The sequence below is a fragment of the Meleagris gallopavo genome, chromosome 12 (genome assembly GCF_905368555.1).
Source record: "Meleagris gallopavo chromosome 12, MGAL_WU_HG_1.1, whole genome shotgun sequence".
In the NCBI taxonomy this organism is placed as follows: Eukaryota; Metazoa; Chordata; class Aves; order Galliformes; family Phasianidae; genus Meleagris; species Meleagris gallopavo.
In genome coordinates, this window is record NC_139415.1 from 3,308,239 (window position 1) to 3,329,569 (window position 21,331).

Sequence of the window (21,331 nt, forward strand, 5' to 3'; positions counted from 1 at the left end):
TCTGTTTGGGAACAATAACTGTAGATAAAATTAAGTGTATGTAAGCAATGAAAGTACTCTGCATGTTTTTGTTTTTGTTTTTTTTGAAAACATAATTTCAATGATTGTGAAAGTGGTTATCCAGTACATTGCTGATGATCGCCAGTAATACAGATTTGACGCTGATATTTTGTGGTTTGTTTGCTCTAGGTTTATGCATGGGGCTGTGGTGCATGCCTTGGCTGTGGCTCTTCTGAGGCGACTGCTCTCAGACCCAAACTTATTGAGGAACTGGCTGCTACAAGAATAGTTGATATTTCAATTGGTGACAGTCACTGTTTGGCACTTTCTCACGGTAAAATAAATTAAGCGTGAAGATATGTAATCTTCCCTTTTGATCAGAAGCAGTTTTATCTCAGATTCTGTTTTCTGCTCTTTTACAATTATAGATAATGAAGTTTATGCTTGGGGTAACAATTCAATGGGACAGTGTGGTCAGGGAAACTCTACTGGTCCCATTACCAAACCGAAGAAAGTCAGTGGTTTAGATGGAGTTTCAATTCAGCAAATTTCAGCAGGAACGTCTCATAGTCTTGCCTGGACAGCTCTTCCAAGAGACAGGTAATGGTGATACTTGAGGACAGATATATGTTTATTTAAATATATAATACCCTTTGGGATACATTTAACATGTTCCTGAAGGCATTAATGCATTTAAAGTGTTCTGCTTGTAGTATTTTGGACTGAAGAATCTCTTTAATTTCTCTCTTTCTCTTTCCTTTTTTCTTTTCAAACTGCTGAAGTTTACAAGAAGCAATAGCTTAGCAGCACCAATAATATGGATATTAGTATATTTAAATTAAGATTTGTTATCTGCTATTAGACAAAAATAAGACCTGTTTACTGAAAATCATCAAGTTAAGCAGTGAGAGGATTCAGTATTTCTTTATTTTGTGCTTCTCACTGCATGTTCTGCAGTTTATGTAGTTTCTTTCAGCATAACAAGGCAACAAAGAGTAAGACTTTGGGAAATACATAAATTCATATTAGTCATTAGACATAAATTTAAACTTCATAATAACTTTCTAAATAGTTACATGTCAAGATGAACTGAAAACAGTTGCCTAAATAAATGGTTTAGTAATTAATGTGCAGTACCTGAAATAATACTTCACAGCAAAGGCCTGATCAAGTGATTACAGTGAATTGATAAACCTCAGACTTATATATGACTAACAGAAAGGAATAGAAAAATTCTTTTAATGTTTGGAAGATAACTCAGAGTTTCAAGATGTCCTGTTTTAACGGGAACTGTTGTTGAAACGTCAGTTGAGGAAAACAGTGAGCCTCAAATAGTACCAAGTGGAACTACTAACTTCTTTGAATTCTCTCTGTATTTCATTAAAACCTACTTATAATCTAAAGTTCATACTAAAGCAGTTTTGTGAGAATGTTTCAGCTTTTGCACTAATCTGATGGTTTTATACTCATGATGCTGTAAATGTTTATGTTTACGAATGAAAAACGCTTGATTTTTGAAAATGTCTACAGAAAAAAAGAGCATATGTTACCTGCAAGAATCAGGAGGTTGGTCATATTAGTTTATTTTAAGAAAAAAACCGAAGTCAGTAAGATCAAGCACTCACTTCAATTCTGCTTACATTGGAATATTGGAATATTTTTACTAATTAACTTATTTTGATGTTTGATTCCAGGCAAGTTGTGGCATGGCACAGACCCTATTGCGTAGACCTTGAAGAAAGTACCTTTTCACATCTTCGTTCTTTTCTTGAACACTATTGTGACAAAATTAACAGTGAAATTCCCCCTCTTCCTTTTCCTTCATCAAGGTATATATAACACTTGCATGTTACAAGCTTTTGTAACTTTTTAATCAGAAGAATTAGAATATTTTTCTACAAGCATTTTTAGTATGTGAGGTTGGGCTGTTTCTTCCTACTTGGAGCTCAAGGTACCTCGAGAGAAGTAGAATGTTTAAAATGAATGTTTAAAAGACCTTTTTAAAGGTCACGTGTGACTTCTTTGTTCATGTTATTTAGAGAAACATAAGTTTTTTCCATCTGAATGAACAAAATGTAGAAGGTTGGTTCCATTTTTTTCAGGAACAAATTTGTCTGTGAAACTTAGCAATAAATTATAGCAGCACACTTTCAGCAGTTTGCTTCAGATAGGCAGACAGTGGCTATTAGTGGGCAGTTTGAGATGTTTCATCATCACCACAACATGGGTTTGATAGATATTCAGTTTTTGAAAATGGAAGCTACTTGTCACCAACGTGAGCTTAGTAGCCAGGTGGTGTCACTTTGGAAGGTTTGAAACAAATACACAAGAAGCGTGTTCTTGCTTTTGGATTTTCACAAATTCCTCTCTTCTGGAAAGTGAGACAAACTAAGTGTAACAGACTAAGCCCATCTTGATAGTACCATCTTGGCTAAAACAATCTCTTGACAAATCATCAGTAGTCACTGTTACAGCTTTCCAGATTTGAAGCTTTTACACAAAAAGTGATGTTTTAATTGCAGTACTCTAAAATACAAAAGCATGAATGCTTCCTCACAGACACCTGCAAACAGCACTGCAAGTATCAAAGATTCATAAGAAATTTTTCTCCTTTCTACAAAATGAAAAAAATTCAAAAGTTTTCAAGAAGGATGACCAGAAATTAATATCCTGAATTTTTGTTTTTAATCTGATGGTTTTGTTTCTACGTATAATGAGAGAAAATTACATGTATTACTTCTTAAACAGTTTCTGTTTCATCTTTATGTGAGGAATATATTTGTCTGTCTGTTGATCTGTGAATGTATTTTGGAATGATTTTGCCTTTCAATTCTAGTGATTCCTTTCTAAGTGTCCCCTTGGAACCATTGTGAACCAAGACACTGTTGTGTTCTGTTGTTTTTTGTTGGTTGGTTTTGGGTTTTTTTTTTGTTGTTTTTTTTAAGCAGGTAAGCAGTAGGCTTTCAGATGAATTTATGTGAAGTTCTGGTTATAATTTATTTTCCTTTCTGGTCTGCAAAATACAATCAGTGAAAATCTTAGTGCACAAGTCAGTGAGGATGAGTAAGGCTAACAACAAAAAATATGAATGCTGCTGTATTTCTTACAGGGAGCATCACAGTTTCCTTAAATTGTGCCTGAAGCTGCTGTCAAATCATCTTGCACTTGCACTGGCTGGAGGTGTAGCTACCAGTATTCTTGGCCGGCAAGCGGGTCCTCTTCGGAATTTGTTGTTTAGACTGATGGATTCCTCTGTCCCTGATGAAATTCAAGAAGTAAGTAATGCTTTGTTAGCATTAAAAAAAAAAAATAATCTACTTTTTACTTTATATTTTTTTCTTTAAGTGTGTTATTAGAAATTTCTCACTCTAACTTTGTGAACGTGACACTGATAAATACAGTTCTATTCATTACAGTTAGGAAATTAATCACTATCACTGTTTATAATCTGAAAAGCAGTGGAGAATGTTTACTTAAAAATTTCTGTTCGCTGTATTTTTTTCCTCCTAACATTTTAGTTATTATTGCTTTTAATAATAAGCCTTAAACTTTCGGGTTATGGGATAATTAACGTGTGGAAGGAATATAGATAGTCGAAATTGGTTGTAATTACAGATACTTGAGCTTTACAGAATCAGGCTCTAGTTTCTCTGTAAATATTTGCCAGCTTTGAAGAGGTTATGCTGTGTAGTTTAATAGTGTACAAAAGTGACTAATTGTCAAATATCTTTTGCATTGTATTTAAATGAAATAGAGCAGCTGTATATTCCATTGTATGGAGTATATGCCGAACCCAGCAAGAGTATAGGTTTTAAAATTTTGGTGGCCCCAGTAAAGAAATAGCTTATATCCTTGGCTTGAGTTTGTGGTTAAAAAATACTACGTGAGACTGAATTGTTAGAACAGAGCACTTAACTGGTAGCAAGGTGGAAAACCACTGAATAGAGCTGTGAAAATTGTTTTACATACATGAGAATTGCAAATTTCAGATATAGAGCCAACTGTTCAATTTTCATAGAATCACCAAGGTTGGAAAAGACCTCCAAGATCATCCAGTCCAACTGTCCACCTACCACCAATATTTCTCCACTAAACCATGTCCAACTAAACCATGCACAACATCTAAATGTTTTTTGAGCACCTCTGGAGATGGTGACTCCACTGCCTCCCTGGGCAGCCTGTGCCAGCACCTGATCATTCTGTTGAAGAATACATTTTTCCTATTGTTTAACCTGAATCTCCCTGGTGCAACTTGAGGCCATTCTGTCTAGTCCTGACACTAGTTATTCAGGAGAAGAGGCCAACCCCCACCTTACCACTGCCTCCTTTCAGAGAGTTGTAGAGAGCAGTAAGATCTCCTCTCAGTCTGCTCTTCTCCAGACTAAATAATTTCAGTTCCCTCAGCTGCTCCTTGTAAGGCTTGTGCTCCCGACCCCTCACAGCCTTATTGCACCAAAGCTGAATGCAGTGCTCGAGGTTTCACCGATACTGAAACTATTATCAGTCTGAAAGATTTGCCTATTTATACTGCTTTTAAAATGGGATGAACTTGCATAGCAGTGAACTTTAATTTTATGTTCAGAAAAGGTTTACTACAGAGAACTGAAAAATGTTAATCTTGTAGATTGATGAAACTAAACCACCTTCCCTTACAATGGCACTCTGACAAAATGGCAATTCACGAAGATCTTCAAATTTGACAATGTGTTGGACTAAATTTAATTCTTTCAGTGTACTGTGTACATCCTGGAATAGAAGATGAATTTGCTACTTTGTATTAGAAACCTCATGTCAAATGAAATTAAGTATATGTTCTGGATGTGTGTCATGTACTCTGTGAATTTTTTTAAAGCTGCAGTCACATTGATTGTTTTTTCCCTATCCAAGAAGTATTTTCTGCTGCTTGACTTTTAGGTTGTAATTGAGACTCTCTCAGTAGGAGCAACAATGCTACTTCCTCCATTGCGTGAGAGAATGGAATTGCTACACTCTCTTCTACCACAGGGTCCTGATAGATGGGAAAGCTTGTCAAAAGGACAGGTATGGTCAAGGGAATAATATGCTGCATTTTGAAAACAGTGCTGTATATTCATTTGCTGAAACAGCAGGAGATTTTGAACAGTAAAGCTAGCACGTTGTTGGTGGAATGTATTGAAAAGCCCAACTTTAACTCTGTAGCCTGGCCAAATGAGATTCTAGATCATGGAAACAGAAAATTAACTGTTTTCTAGGAAGTATAATGTTTGTCCTACATGGATTTCATTCTACTTTGCAAAGATTAGTGGTTTGTAACATTCTCCCTTTTTCTCTTTGGAAGAATGTAAAGACAAGGAATTTTCTCAGATTAGGAGACTTGCTAAGTGCCCTCCAAGTGGAAGGAAAGAAGGAGCATCTGTTCTTGTTCTTTATGGCAGTAGGAGCTGAAGCTTCTGCAGTAGTCTCAAGTTAAAAAAAAGAGTACCCGTTATTCAGTTCTGTAGATAACATCTATTTTATTGTGGAATAGACTGATTAACACTGATACTGAAACTGTAAAGAGGAATCTTCTGATTCTAATTTTTGAAGATTTCTGATTTGTACTGGTGCAAACGAAAAGCCCCAAAGAAGTGAAACAGATTAGGTTTCTCAGGATGCTGTTAGGTTTTTTTCAGTGATAATAGGGAACACTACTGAAATGAAAGGTCATTACTCTGTATCTGCCACTTTTGGTGTTATCTATACTTGTCATGCTTTTTGTCCCTTTCTTTCTCCCTAGAATTAGAATAAGTTAAAAAAAAAAAAAAAAAGACCATAAAACATATGTAATTCTAAGTGAAGAATGCATTGGTCTGGTGTATTATTTCACTCTGTCAATCTCAGATTTTTACTGGGTGTAGTTATCTAATTCAAAGTTTTAATCTATTCTCTAGTATTGAAGACATGCAGGAAAAAAACACATTTGGATTTTGTTGGTAAAACCTTCCAGATTAACAATTTTACCATAAGACACAAAAACAGTGTTGTAACTGTAATTCCTTTTTGTTATTTCGTTATTTTGACTTCATGAACAAAAAGTTTATTGTTTCTGAACTCCTCTTTCTTTCTTTTTCTTTTCCCCAGAGAATGCAATTGGATATTATTTTGACAAGCTTGCAAGATCACACCCATGTAGCTTCATTACTTGGCTATAGCTCGCCATCTGATACCACGGAAACTTCCTCATTATGCATCAGCTATGGAAGTCTGTCTGATCAAACATACAGTGTCCAGAGCAGTCATCCAGATACTCATTTAGCTGAAATCTTAATGAAGACTCTTCTAAGAAATTTGGGTTTTTATACAGTATGTATAGGTTTTGTAGTTACTTTTTGTTATGGTGGTAATGAATTTTGAATATTTTGAATGTTTAGAAGTTTTTCCCACTTCCAGAAAATGGTATTCCTTTGGTTTATCTAAAGCAGCAGTGCCATATATCTCTCTCTGGAAGTGAACTAAAATTAATTCGCTACTTCTAACATTATCAGTCTAATGATCTTGTGGTATTTTTTGCTTAACTTGGCTTACATAAGTGTAGTTGATTTCATATCAGAGTGAAATACTTACTCCTATTACTTTTGGCTGCAAATCTTTTCGGAAGATACGGTATAGCACATCAAGTATAGGTAGATTGCTTTATGGAATCCTTTTATATCTGTATAATACCAGCAATCAGAGAAAGAAGCTAGGAATGTGAGTCTGATTAACTTGACACTGAGCAATCTGCCTTCCAGTAGTTCATCAAGTACAGTCAGCCATCTTATTGTAGTATGTCAAATGTTACTGTTCTTAGCTACAGAATAGTGTTGGGCTGATCAACAGTGAAGGGGAGCATAAGTGCAGTTGATGACTCTTGCACCTTGTTATTGAGCTAGCCAGTTAAATATAATGGAGAAAAGAAATCAGAGATCTTTACTTCTCCAGCATACTATCCCTGTCTGCTGAGGGTTAGGGTTGGTAATTTTTAGTTCTGTTCTGTGGACATTCAGCAGTCATCTATATCCAGCTACTTTCAAATTTCTACTTGAAACTGACTCCATTTTTACTGTAGAATTTGCAAGGAAGTCAAGCAGCTGTCTACCTTCTGCTCCTTATACCGCCATCCTAGATGATGCTAGGAAAGTTTCTGATCTGAAACATTTAGGTATCTTAAGAAATATTACTTATTTCAACATGGTGTGATTTGGGGGGTCAGGGTGAGGAGTGAGTTATTTTATCCAGTTTTCCTTTGAGTTAAATTAATAATAATTCTCAATAATTGAAAGGAAAAAAAATCTTGAAGAGAGTGATTTTTTTGTTGTTGTTGTTTCTTTTTCTTTCCCTTCTGTCTAAATAGGATCAAGCCTTTGGAGAACTGGAGAAAAACAGTGATAAATTTTTACTGGGTGCATCATCATCAGAAAACAGTCAACCCGCTCATCTTCATGAGCTTTTATGTTCACTGCAGAAACAGTTGCTGGCTTTTTGTCACATCAACAGTGTTAGTGAAGTATGTATCCTTATTTGTATTTTAAAAGGGGAAAAATTGCCTCAGTATGCATGAGTATGAGAATGTTAAAAATTGCTATGCAAAATTTTCTGAGTATTTGAAAACAAAGCTGATAGAAATAATGAACTCTTTAAATATTTGTATATTATTATGATATTTTATGGTTATTTCCTTCTAGAATTCCAGCAGTGTGGCACTGCTTCATAAACACCTTCAGCTTCTATTGCCTCATGCTACAGATATCTATTCTCGTTCTGCAACGCTGCTTAAGGAAAGCTCTTGGAATGGTAGTGTTGGGGAAAAACTGAGAGGTAAATATTCATGAAAAAAAATGAGTAATGGCAGAATTGTCAGCTTAGGACAGTTCTTGTTTGTTTAGAATAATAAAAAACCTTATTTTCCTCACACCTGCACAATATAAACATCCCAAGTCTCTTCAAAGAAAGAGGTTAGTTGTCTTACCCAAGCATAGCATCAAGTTCATGTTTTTGTTAGGACATTTTGCACATAGGAAAACTAAAAGAAAAAAATACAAAAATTGTTTCTCTACATTATTATTTCAGTAATATTTGGTTTAGATTACTGTTTTTTAGCATTCAGTTTTTTAATTGCTGAAAAGCGCAGGAGGAAATATGGAATGTATTTATGGTTATTAAGTAAACCCTCCAATTCAAAATGTAGTTTTGAGACATACTGAGACAGCTGAGGTATTTCTGTGCCATTCTTTGTGACTTGTTTTATTGTGCCTATAATACAATTCAATTCCAGATTCTAATTACAGGTTGTTTTTTTTTCTCTATAGATGTGATTTATGTGTCTGCAGCTGGTAGTATGCTGTCTCAGATTGTCAACTCTTTATTGTTACTGCCTGTGTCAGTGGCTCGGCCTTTGTTGAGTTATCTGCTAGATCTGTTGCCACCTCTGGATCGTCTTAATAGACTCTTACCTGCTGCAGCACTTCTAGAAGATCAAGAGTTACAGTGGCCACTTCATGGTGAGAGCAATAAATAACATGCTTTTAACATGAAAGATAAAGAATAGCATATCCTAGGTGGGTGGGAAGGTGTTTCTGTTGTTTATTGACCAACTGGAGGCCTGTAAGGCAGATGAATGCCTCCTTAGCTTGTCCTCAGGGCTGCATTTGGCAGAGGCTGCCCTGTTTTCTTCTGGCTCTGGGCTGTGAGTGGCAGCAGATGGGAAGCAGCATGGCCTTGTCCTGCTGCCTGTTGTCCCCGTGATTCATCCTGCAGCCCAAGTAGATGTCAGTCCTGCTGAGAGCTGAGCAGTGCCACAGGGGTGCTGTGCTTCACCTTATCCAAGTCAAACTGTGGTGCAGAATTTATAATCTTGCATCAAACCAGATCACATGCTTCTGGTAAGCTGATACAGCCCACAGCCATACCAAGTGCTTTAAAACATGGACTGGATGATCTTAGTGGTCTTTTCCAATCTTAATGATTCTATGAAATGTGGAAATATAGCACTTAGGGATATGGCTTAGTGGGCGTGGTGGGGATGGGTCAGTGGCTGGAGTTGGTGAATTTAGAGGTCTTTTCCAACCTTAATGATTTGATCGTAACTCTGCAATATCACTTTTTATAGTGGGAGACTTAATTTCTGTTAAAAACTGCTTTTTTAAGCATAGTGTCTTATTGCATCTCATTTTTAAATTCTGAAGTGTATTAACATCCCTTGCTGTAAAATATTTTGAGCTGTGGGCTCTTTACTGTGCAGCTTGGAATGTATGCTGATGTCTTTGGGGGTGTAAGAGCAAAATATTGAACTGAAAATACTAGATTTGTAATACGTGAAAGTACTGTTCTTTACTTGTAAATGGAAAAAAATTGTCATGACCTATTTCCTCTCTAGTCCAAATTTTACTTTTGCTTTCCATTGTGCAGTGTAAGTTAACTTTAACTTAAAATTATTGATTTTGGGAGACCATCTTTTTATGCAGACGTATAGTGGTGGAATAAGGGAGAACGGTTTTGAACTAAAAGAGGGGATATTTAGAGTAGGTATTAAGATTAATTTTTTTTTTATTAAGCAGGTGGTAACACACTGGTATAGGCTGCCCAGAGAAGCTGTGGGTGCCCTATCCCTGGAGGCGTTTGAGGCCAGGTTGGGTGGTGCCTTGGGCAGCCTGATCTGGCAGGTGGCAGCCAGCCCACAGCAGGGGCTTGGAACTGGATAAGCTCTAAAGCCCCTTCCAACCCAAGCCATTCTACGGTTCTATGAGTATAAAGATTCTATAAGCTGCTAACTGCCTGAAGGCATGCTGCCAGATCCTTCTGACACAATTTTGTTATAAATTAAGCATAGTGCCATATTAACAGTCTCTACAAAGAGGTACTTACCTGTCCATTTTTCACTGAACACTCTTCCTTCATCCACGATTCTTCTTTTACTGGGTTCTCTTTTCTTTTGAGATTACATTAGGTTGAAATCTTACCAACAATCACTGCATTTTGCTCGCCAAGCGGCACAAGTGCATGTATAATGTGTAATAGAAGCAGATTTCAGTTTGACTGACTTATGTGGTGGGTGCAAGACATGAAGTTAGCACCTCACTGTGCCCTTCCCTTGTCCTGGTTTCAGCTGAGACAGTGCTAGTAGCACACTGGTGGTTTGGTTGTTGCTGAGTCATGTGTGTGTGCTTGGCAGCTTGGCAGGGAAGAGCCAGCACCATGATGTTGTGAGGGCAGGCTGCCTTATTAGCTCTCTCAGGCTGCATGTGATCCATGTTGAACATGCCTAATGAGCGTGGGCTACTGTGACATGGATGGTTATGGCTTTTGCTGCTGATCAATTTGAAATGTGAAGTGATCGATTTGTCCTAGCTGCTTTTTCTTTAGTTTACAAGTTGTTGACAGAAAGGGGCAAATCAACTGTTGTTAAGTGGGAAATGTTACGAGACCTGCAATTAATTTTACTAATTTTGGAATTGGCTTTAACATCTGGGTAACAGTAACTGATTTGGTGATCCATTCTTAATACTTTTAGGTGGACCTGAATTAATTGATCCTGCTGGAGTGTCCTTACCACAGCCTGCCCAGTCTTGGGTATGGCTTGTAGATCTAGAGAGAACCGTAGCTTTACTTATTGGGCGGTGTCTTGGTGGCATGCTTCAAGGACCTCCAGTGTCCCCTGAGGAGCAAGATACAGCCTATTGGTTGAAAACTCCACTTTTCAGTGATGGAGTTGAAATGGATATTCCCCATTTAGGTAAGCTATTAAATACAGAAAACTGTCACTGTGAATATTTGTGTTCTGTTTTGAAATTTCTTGATCTCATTTGTACAAGTCTCTGTACATAGAGTTTGTATTTCAGCTCTTTTGTCTCTTTACCTTAATAATACCAGAAGTTGGAAAATGGCTATTTAAGTATTTGCTGCAGTTTACAAAGAGTATTGGAAATCCATAGAGAGAGAATTAAAATATTCATACAGTTTCTCAGTGAAAGAAGTAACGCAAACTTCACTAAGTTAATTTAAATTTGTTTTATTCTTAGATGTTTGGCATTTAACAGAGAAATCGGGGGCTCCATTGTTTCATATACAATTCATTCTTCATATTCTTCATTAAAAATCTTATGTTAAATTGTATTCTACTTTGAAAGTAGAATCTTTATTAGTTGAAAACGTGATTAAAAACGAATTCTTCTCATTTACTAGAAGAATTGAAAGCATTCAGCAATACTGTTTCTGGTCATCCCTTCCAAGCATGCGTAGCCATCCCAACCAAGCGTGTTAGAGGTGGTTATACATCTGAGAGAATTAATGATGCAGGATTATGATACTGAAGCAGAGGATAATGCTTCTAAATCTTCATAAGCTTTATATAAATTGTAATGAAATCACTTTATTCCTTATCTAGAGAGAACTTGTAGTCAGACAGTGAGGTATGTTGGTTTATTAATTTATTTATTCTGGAATAGAGTGGAGAGTGAAATATGTTTGTATGCCTTTCAAGATAGATGCATGTAATCCTCAAAATTTATGGAGTTAAATCTTTAAGTATTTCCCTTCTGTTAGACAAATGCATGAGCTCCTTATTAGAAGTGGCCTTGTCTGGAAATGAGGAACAGAAGCCTTTTGATTATAAGCTGAGACCTGAGATTACTGTCTATGTTGATTTGGCCTTGGGTTGTACAAAAGAGCCAGCAAGGAGCCTGTGGATCAGCATGCAAGACTATGCTGTTAGTAAAGGTAAGATATGGAATGTATATGTAAGTTAAATATATATTGTATGCTTCAGCTATGTTCCTAGTGAAGTCTTGTATTTTCTTTGGCAACAGCTTTTAATTCTGTGACACAATTTATATATTTTATTGTTGTGTTCCACTGTTTTCTCTTTCTTAATTTTGACACTGATTCCAGTATTTGACAAGCATGTAGTTCAGTGTTCTTTTCCCCTCCAAAGTATGAGAAAAGGAGACTCTTGTTTCCTTATTGAGATGTTTGTATTTCTGTTTTCATAGTAGAGTGGGGTGAAACTTGCAATTATTTAAAAAAATAATAGTAATAATGGGGAAGAGGGAAGTGGAGGAAGGCGAAATAACTTGGAAAATATGCTAAGAATGGGATGAAAGAATAAGTCCTCTTTAGTTTTTCAAGTCCTTGAGAGGCTGGCATTACAGTGTCAGTGGTTCTTCATCCTTATTGCCTGTAGTCTTGGTTCCTGCTTGATCTTGCTAGGCCTCCTTTGAATAAAACCACAGAACACTGCTGTTGTACTGAAATTCTGAGAGACCCAAAGTAGGCCAGATCAAGAAGGCAGCAAATCGTATTGTCTGTTGAGAGCAGTAGAGATAATTCTGTTTTGGACTCCATGGAATTAGGAATTCCAGGTTTTTTTTTTTTTTTTTTTTTTTTTTTTTTTTTTTTTTTTTTTTTTTTTTTAAAGAATGCTGTTTGTCTAGTTGAAACATCTGAGGTGAATGGGCTGACGTTATTTTGGTTATGGAGTAGAGTGTTCTAGAAGTTGGTGTGGTCCTGCTTAGTTTACAATATAAGATGATTGAGAGTTGTGCGTTAACAGCGTAGCATCAAATGCAATGTCATGGAACTTAGGGGAGCAGATATGTTAAACTTCATATTTACATAGACAGATTGTTGTGAGTTCTAAAGCAACTTTCAAGGATTCATAAATATTTAATAAGAAAAGTACTGTCATGAAAGTACATGTATGGATGTGGGGGAAATAATTTTATTTCTGCCTGGAGTGTAGATGGAGCTTTGAGGATGCTATCTTGGGAGTACATTTATTTTATAGTATAGAATGGTATTATTTTCATAATGGTCCTTTTTTAAAGTGGAGGAAAATCATTTTGAAATGAAACTGTAAGTTTCTGGAATTAATCAGGGAACCTTAATTTTGAGACCTCAAAATATCTCTTGTTGATACTAGCAGTGAAGCCTGTGCTTAAGCTCTGTTAAATTACTGGTTCTACTAATGGAGATACAGCTATTTCATTATAAGTGAGTTTGCAAAATAATTTTTGAATCTGGATTCAACAACATGAAAGAGTGCAGAAGGCCTCAAATATGACAAGTTTCTAAAAGAATTCCATGTAACTCAGTGGCTGGATGAAGGAAAGAGCTCCAGTTGTATACCCTTGCTGAAAGAGATTGCAGCCTAACGCAGCTCTTTGATTTTCTGTCTGTCCTGTTTGTGTGCCCTCCTTGGCTCAGTATTAGATATAAGTATCCTGAGCAGGCCAAAACATATTTGTCTCTGAAGCAGTGTGAATTATTGACTTATTTCTTTAATGTTGAACCTGCTTATGAACTGGAAGATTTAAAAGGATGAAGATTCTTATATGATGTCATGGAAAATGTTTTTTGTTGGAAACAGTAGCTGGTTTTGATGAGTCCTTTCTATTTTCAGATTGGGATACTGCAACTTTAACTAATGAATCACTCCTGGATACTGTGTCCAGATTTGTTCTTGCAGCTCTTCTGAAGCATACAAGTCTACTTAGTCAAGCCTGTGGTGAGAGCAGGCAAGTAACTCAAAACTGTCTTTAAAAGCTCAATTCTAATTTTTAAAAGAAAATTTGTATGATTTTTGTTGGGGGACGGGGGATCTCTTTTACAGATATCAGCCTGGCAAAGCCTTGGCAGAAGTATACCGTTGTGTTTATAAAGTTCGGAGCCGCTTGCTTGCCTGCAAGAACATGGAACTTATTCAGACTAGATCATCATCAAGAGACAGATGGGTAAGACTGGAAATATTTTTGAGTTCTTAAAGTTTAATAGCATGCTAAGAGAATACTGCGTAATACCTTAGTAACAGATGAATTCAATATATAGCTGAAGATATTCAAATGTTAGTTTCATTTGTTACATGTCTTTTTATTCTGCCTTGTGAAAAAAGTTCAGGATTCCATTGCAAATGTGCAACACATAATTAGAATCCATTAATCTGCAGCGGATGTGCTGTTAAGTCACTAGAAGAAAATGGTTTGCAGTATTTGAAGAGAGCACAGCCTGAAGCCTGGTTTTATCAGTGTATGTAGCAATAGTGTGCTGTTTCTCAGAGTTGTACAACTTGGATGTAGATTTAGATTGATTAGCTTTGTTAACACAATGGAGTTTGGTTGCCATTCCAGAACCAACGAATTCAATGACTTTTCGATTTCTGTCCCTTTCTTCCCCTTCCTTGAATTTTAACTTCTCCTCCTGCCCAGATTCTCTTCTTAGACTGAATGTAACCTGAATGCCACTTCTGAATTACTGTACTAAACTAAGTCAGAACTGAAGCTGGGGTGTTCGTTAAATTACTTAGGATTGGGGATTATTAAGCATTACAGGATAGTCCTTAAACTAGGTTTAGGTTTCTTTGTTAGGATCTTGAATTGCTGTTTATACAATCTAAAAATTGGGTGACTTTGATCAAGGAAACTCTTTATGTGACATCTTTTCAAAATAGCTACTGTTGCTTTTCAAAATAAGTCGATCTCTTTCCATCCTTTAATTCTGAGAGGGATTTGTGTCTTTGTTCCCTTTTTCATGGTAGAGGTCTTACACATATGCAATAAATGTAGCACTTTAAAGAGCCTTAGGCATAGTCTGAATACACAGGACTGTACGTAATACATTAAATTTGGTAATTCTCTGGCTTACTAACAATTCTGCACACGTGTGATAAGTCTGCTGCTTCAGGTTTGTATTGTAGCTGTTGTGTATGCTTTTACAGTAAGGTACTGTGCAGGTGAGGATAGTTCCATCCTCCTAGAAATCCTCAAACTTACTGTGTAAATGCAGTAAATCTGCATGTATGCGTAGGTCGGTGGTGTTGGGGATATCTCAGATTTAATCCTTCTGGGGAAAAAAAGCTGTTCTGCATTTGCTTCATATGCACATAATTGTGAGTGTCAGAAGCAAATAACAAGCCCCAGAAAAATGGTGAAATGTGCTGCTGCTACCAAGATCTTCTGTTCTTCAGAAAAGGGAAACTGCTGTGAGAGGGCAGATGAGTTATACTGGTAAAGATACATGAGGCCCTGTGTTTGTGGGCTGAATTGCTTTCTCGAATATTCTGAAACTTCTAATGTAATTTTATTTTTTATACTTCAAACTTCACTGCTTTCAGATTGTCTGAATTTGTTTTCCACACTGGAAACTGTGTATATCAAGTAATAAGTCAGCACTATATCATCAGTTATCCCTTAGGACTTTTGTAGAAAAGTATTCTAAAGCTGTTCCTGCAGAGCTCCTTGTCTTTTTTATATGTAGGTTGCTCTGACAGTAATGCCTCCTGTTTATTTCTATGGAAACTGCAACAGTTACAAAGAGCACATAACACTATTTGATAGAGCAAATTCTCAGCTACAAAACACTTTTTTCAGCTTATTCACTACTATTAGCTATGCATTTTCACCAGCAATGAATGACAGCCTATATGCTGTCTTCATAAGAATTAATAAGAATCTGCATCAGCAGGGATGACCCACTGTTGCCAGTCTTGAAATGCTCCACCCACCCTTCACCGTGCTGGCATCCACTCTTTGGTGCCCATAAATATTCAGTAGTGTTCAGTTAATGAATGTCAATAGGTGCTGTTTTTTCTGCATAGAGGAGTCCAGTTCAGCACCTTTGCTTCATCTGTACTTTCATGTCAGATGTCATTTTGTCAGACTGCCCCTGTGCTGCCATTTGTTGCATGAGAACACATATAATGGAATAATGGCAGGAAGGTTCAACCTCTGCTGCCTGTCGTACCAGCACTATCTGCCTCTGATGTTGTGGGCCAACATAAATAGACAGGAGGTATACTTCTGGAGTAGCCTTTGTATATGTATATATATGTATATATATATGTAGGATGGTTGTCAGGGTTTTAAAACTTTGTGAATGTACTTCATATGCTGAAGTATCAAAGTTCGACAGTTGTGTCTAAGTAAGCCTTATGAGGAGACATTTCTCTGAAAATAATTTGAGTAAAACTTAAGGAAATTAGAATTTCCCAACTTAGGTATTTAAGCTTTGAATGCAAACAGCTGTTGTCTGTGTTTTATTTCATATGGTATCACAAATATCTTTTAGATGGAAAAAAATTCTTAAATGCTTATGTCCTTTTACCTTCAGCTTTTATTTTGGTGAGAATTATTTCATTGTAGATTTCTATTTTTTTATCAAGATGCTGGATAACCAAGAATCAGCTGATGTGGATACTCAAGAGCATTCTTTTACTCGTACAATTGATGAAGAAGCAGAAATGGAGGAGCAGGCAGAACGGGACAGAGAAGAAGGACACATAGAACAAGAAGATGAAGAAGAGGAAAGAGAACATGAAGTTATGACAGCTGGTAGTAAGTACTTGTTGTGTGGGTCAGCAGTGTAATGTGCTTTGGAAAGTTAGTTTGTTTTTCTCTCAAAGGTAGCGTGGGAGAAAGATTGAAAAGATTGTGTTAGATTTTTCTGTATTAACATTGTTAGAAGTTTTTATAAGGTGATACAGTGCTTTTATTGGGTCAGAAAATTCTTTTAATACAAGGGAATGCGAATGCTGAGCAAACAGATGGCCTTTATTCGTCTGACATCTATGTTAACACTTGTATAAACTGCATACAACAGTAATAGACTTCATAATGTTTTCTCTAAATTTCTGTTCAACCAATCTCTGAGTTTGTATTAGTATATATGGAATTTATTATATATAAAACTTGTATGTAAAACTTAGAAAACAAAATTGACTTTGAATATTTTCCATAAATATGTACTTTATTTTCTTTTCCAACTACTGTTTCTCTCGTTACTGATAGAAAGTTTTGGTGACATCTTCATTATACTAAAACAAAAAAGCTGATGAAAGGGTAGAACAGTTTTCAGTGTTGAATTGCAGATATGTTGTTCTCTGAAATACATTTTGCAGATGCATTAGTTTATATATGTGCTGAAAGGCTAGCATGAAATAGTCTCTCTGATGCTCTCCACATAACAGTTGGGTTGCAGTAAGACAGTGAAATAGTGTTTAGTGTTCTGTGAGATTATGATGTCCCTTCCTTTTAAACTTAGCACTGTGTAAATACTTGACTTCATCTGTTTCTGTGATATCCTTTATGACTTTGTATTACTGTATTATTTTACTGCTGGAAAAAATATTTGCTGTTCTTTGTAATGTGACATTTTTTAGCTTGAGCTGTAGATAAATATTTTGTTCTATGTAACTTTGCATAGAAGTTAAGACCTTCTTTTTGTGTTGCATGTTACAGAAATATTTCAATGTTTCCTATCAGCCCGTGAAGTAGCTCGCAGTCGGGATCGAGATAGGATGAACACTGGGACAGGGACTAGGCTTGATGATCAACCTCCTCAGTCCCAGCAGGAAAGAAGAATCAGCACTGATCTGACGGAAGGCCAAGATGTGTATACTGCTGCATGCAACTCTGTAATCCACAGATCTGCCTTGTTGATCCTGGGAGTGAGCCCTGTTATTGAGGATTTCCAGAAGCGAAGGGAGGATGGGCAGTTACAGCAACCTCCCTCTTCTGCTCCTGAGGGGATTGGACTAATGACAAGGTGAGATCTGATAACTACTTACATACTTAACTGTTCTATCTTTACATGTAATGAAATAATACCAGTTTTCTCCTGTGGGTTCTTAGAAATTCTTTAAAAACGTTTTTGTCCAGAGCAGTGCTTACAGTTCTGGCTTGGATTTTTTTTTGAGGTGAGTGGTATTTTCTCAGTTTTTTTAGTCCACACTGAGGAATCTGTAATAAGAGCCTTTTCTGCATGGACCACATTTCTTTTTCAAAGTTGAGCTTACCAATGAATAGTAATAGAGTCTAGGTCATTCATTGTACAGATAATTTGATGTAGTTGGAAAAATTCATTATTTTGCCTAAAAATAATTTGTTTATATTTTTATTACTATACTTGTATTTTCATTATGTGTAAACAGTCTCTTGTACTGTAGCATCCAAGATCGTTGTAGGATATGTTTAAAAGCAAAAAATAATCAGTGTATCATTAAAAAAATTGACATTTGTGCTTAATTTTAGATGTTTTTCTAGCATCTTGACACATGCAAGACTGTGTAGTTACGCATGGGAGTGTAACAAAGGCAGATAGCTCATGAAATTGGAAAAATGTATTGTGCAATGGGTATAAACACTATGTGATTTTCATAACCCAAGATATTCTTGATAACACAACCTTTTTCTAAATATGCTCTGTATAAATTTTTATTTCAATCTGTGTGTGTGTGTTAGAATATAGCCCAGGAATTGTTAAATTTGAATATAGTCCTTGGTAGCTGATGCTGGTAGTGAGATTCTGAGTCTGCTTAAACTTCTGATATGCAGAAACTCTGTTGCTGTGACATTTTCCTCACTTAAATTTAAAATGAAGATAACGATGGGAAACTTAGAGGGAGATTATATCTATTCAATACCCTTTTATTCTCTCTGCCTCTGGAATTCTAGTCCTTAAAGCAAGAGTGTGTGACTCTATCATTGTCAAAGGTAATCCTCTTTAATTGTGGTCTTCTGATGTTCCATGATAGTCTTCTCTGAAATAGAACTGTGGTATTTGCTAAATTTGCTTAATCAACTCTTATTATTGGCTAGTGAAAATGTTTACTTTGTTTTGTGTTTGTACATCTGATGCAGGAGTGAAAGTCTTACTGCAGAGAGTCGCTCAATCCATGCAAACTCAAACTACAGACTGATGAAGTCACGAAGTGAATCAGATTTGTCTCAGCCAGAATCAGATGAGGAGGGGTATTCACTGGTAAGTAAGCTAGTATTATGTGCCTTGGAGATCATCAGTTTATTTTCTACGTAGGTGGTATATCTTATGCATTTGTCACTTGTTCAGGCTTGTGTTTCAGTATAGGGATCTTTGCTAATAACCACCACTGTTAAGAGAAAATAACGGTGGTAAAACAGGAATTGAAATTATTATAGTTCTGTTAATTTTTTAAATTTTTGTGAGGGAACATTGTATTTTAAGCACTCAAATATTATGCACCACTTATTTCCACTTAAAGAAATGAGCTTTTTATTAATCTTTTACCCTAGAGTGGAAGACGAAACGTTGATTTGGATTTGGCATCATCACACAGAAAAAGGGGTACGTTTTATCAGTGCTCATTTACATAACGAATATTGATCAGAATAAATATGTTAATGTGTCTTAAGTTAAAATGTGTAGTCGGAGTATGTTAATGACAATCAGGAAGTTTAAAATTTTATATGACATTGTAATTATCTTTTATTTGTTGTGCTAACATTGATTAATCACACATTACAAGAATAGTAGATACAAGAGATACTTCTCAAATTACAATTAACGTAAAGTAAAACATGCAGTCTTTTTCTTGCCTCTGTTTCTACAAAACAAATGTAAGCATTGTTACTTTAAGCAGCTTAAGGTCGAAGTTTCCATCACCAAGTTATTATGGGTTCCTACTGCATCCTGTTCCTAAGGGGAGTATCCCAAGTCCAGGTATATTGTATTGGGTAGGCAGGAAGAAGATCATAGAATTTCCAAGGTCTAACCTCTTTCATTCTCAAGATTCAAAACTTGTTCTGAGGTCCTTTATATCTGAGTACTGGCTACCGATCACTTTTAACCCTGCAAACACTGCTAGGAGCTGTAGATACCCATGTTATTAACAGCTTTTAAAGTCTAGTTCCAAAAGCGCTGTCCTGCCCTCTTGATGTTATTGACACCCATTTAATGTCAACCAACGTACTATTTTCAGGAAAATCTCCTCTTCCTGTCTGTTGAAGTAGGTAACAAGAAGCCATAAAAAATAGTTGGAAGATGAAACAACTATTAGTTGAAATACTGGAGAATTGATCAAATTGAAGGGAATCACTGATTATTTTTGCAGATTCAGTTGTATCATGTCTCAAATACTTTCAGGTTAGTCCCTCGAGGTCAGTTTTCCTCCAGAAGCAAATCAATTGCATACACAATTAATAGAGGATGCATCATTGCTATCAACCAACTGTGACACCCTCATGTTATTAGAATACATGGTGATTTTAGCCAGTTACTAATGATGGACTCATTAGATTTTTCACCTCTCAGAAGAGCTGTGTGTGAATGCAGATCTTTCTCTGTCCTACCCCTTGTACTTTTCCCCAATTCAGTCCGCAATACTCTGTGGAGTATTCCATCCTTGCAAAGCCTGTAGAGTTTTGATAAGTAGTTCTTGTTTTCAATGGGCAAGAAAGTAACTTCCTCTGAAGTGGGTTGACTTATTTTAGGATTTCTCTTTATTGAAATCTGCAAATAATCATCTGAAATTCATATCATGTCTCCTTAAAAATTGGATCTCACTATTGGTGATAGTCTTATTTTTATGGTAAAAAGCTGTTCCTATTCATAAATTGCAATATAGAATACCTGTAGTAGAAAAATAGCTCTTAAGTTGTTCCTGTGGTCTTGCAGCTCAACCTTGGAGGAGAGCATTATCTTTTAATTCAACATCTTTGCCACTTCGTAGACTCTTTAATCTAGTTGCTTTCTCCATTTATTGTATCTGCTCAGATGTAAGAAAGTGGTATTCCTAGTTTTTGGGTATCCTGTTCCTTGCTATTATTACTTGATTCTGAATTACTAAACTTTCTGTTCTTGTAGAAACAAAAAAAATTGTTTTCAAAACTCTTTCCACGTGGGGTGATGACATAATGAAGATTTTCCCCTGATATGTGTGTCCATTGGGTTTTGTTTTTTTCCTTACTTTTTTCCTTCAACTTTTTCAGTTCTGCAGATTCAGAGAGTATGCCTCAAAATATTGTATTTTGTATTTGTATTTAATGCAGTAAGTAAAGATCTTTACTGCATTAAATACTTAGAAATAAAGAATGCATATTTATTAGTGCAATCACAGACATTTTTCATGTCCTCCAGTCTTCAGATCTTAATTCAGTGAATGCCATTGTGCCTGTTTGTACTTCAGTATTTTATTAACACAATCGGGTAACTCTGGGAAAAAAACAAGCAACTTAAATTATACTCAAACTAACTCAAAATAAAATAGTGCACTTGTATTGATTTTTGAAATTCAGGGGTCTGTTTGAGTAGGAGGTATAAATATTCTCATGTATGTATGTAACTGTATTAAAGGGAATGGTATTTTTCCCTGGAATGGGAAAGATGATAGGAAATTTAGAAAGTCTATTACTTAGATAATGCTAATTCAGAAAAAAAAAAAAAGATATGTAGTTTTTTTTTTTTTCATTAAACTTTGCTGTGTGATGTATTGAGGTACTGGTTGCGATGAACGGGATCGTGTAAGTCTAAAGTCAGTGTAATATGAGGAAAAGATATTATGATGAGTATGTTGTCTCCTGTTTCAAATGTC

General features: G+C 36.0%; 1 protein-coding gene across 8 annotated transcripts in view; it reads left to right on the forward strand.

The window, feature by feature from the left end:
- HERC1 (HECT and RLD domain containing E3 ubiquitin protein ligase family member 1) overlaps positions 1-21,331 on the forward strand; it is a 96,251-nt gene that overhangs the window by 24,786 nt on the left and 50,134 nt on the right. For 7 of the 8 annotated variants that reach the window (XM_085234200.1, XM_085234202.1, XM_085234209.1 and 4 more), the window contains exons 9-25: positions 190-334; positions 429-600; positions 1,695-1,829; positions 3,110-3,275; positions 4,915-5,040; positions 6,100-6,321; positions 7,352-7,504; positions 7,683-7,815; positions 8,307-8,498; positions 10,508-10,729; positions 11,539-11,712; positions 13,394-13,508; positions 13,604-13,724; positions 16,148-16,319; positions 17,223-17,529; positions 18,624-18,744; positions 19,035-19,086. In XM_085234200.1, coding sequence (XP_085090326.1) covers positions 190-334; positions 429-600; positions 1,695-1,829; positions 3,110-3,275; positions 4,915-5,040; positions 6,100-6,321; positions 7,352-7,504; positions 7,683-7,815; positions 8,307-8,498; positions 10,508-10,729; positions 11,539-11,712; positions 13,394-13,508; positions 13,604-13,724; positions 16,148-16,319; positions 17,223-17,529; positions 18,624-18,744; positions 19,035-19,086 — 2,728 coding nt within the window. The remainder of the gene's footprint in view (positions 1-189; positions 335-428; positions 601-1,694; positions 1,830-3,109; positions 3,276-4,914; positions 5,041-6,099; positions 6,322-7,351; positions 7,505-7,682; positions 7,816-8,306; positions 8,499-10,507; positions 10,730-11,538; positions 11,713-13,393; positions 13,509-13,603; positions 13,725-16,147; positions 16,320-17,222; positions 17,530-18,623; positions 18,745-19,034; positions 19,087-21,331) is intronic. The other variant, XM_085234208.1, reaches the window with a different exon arrangement.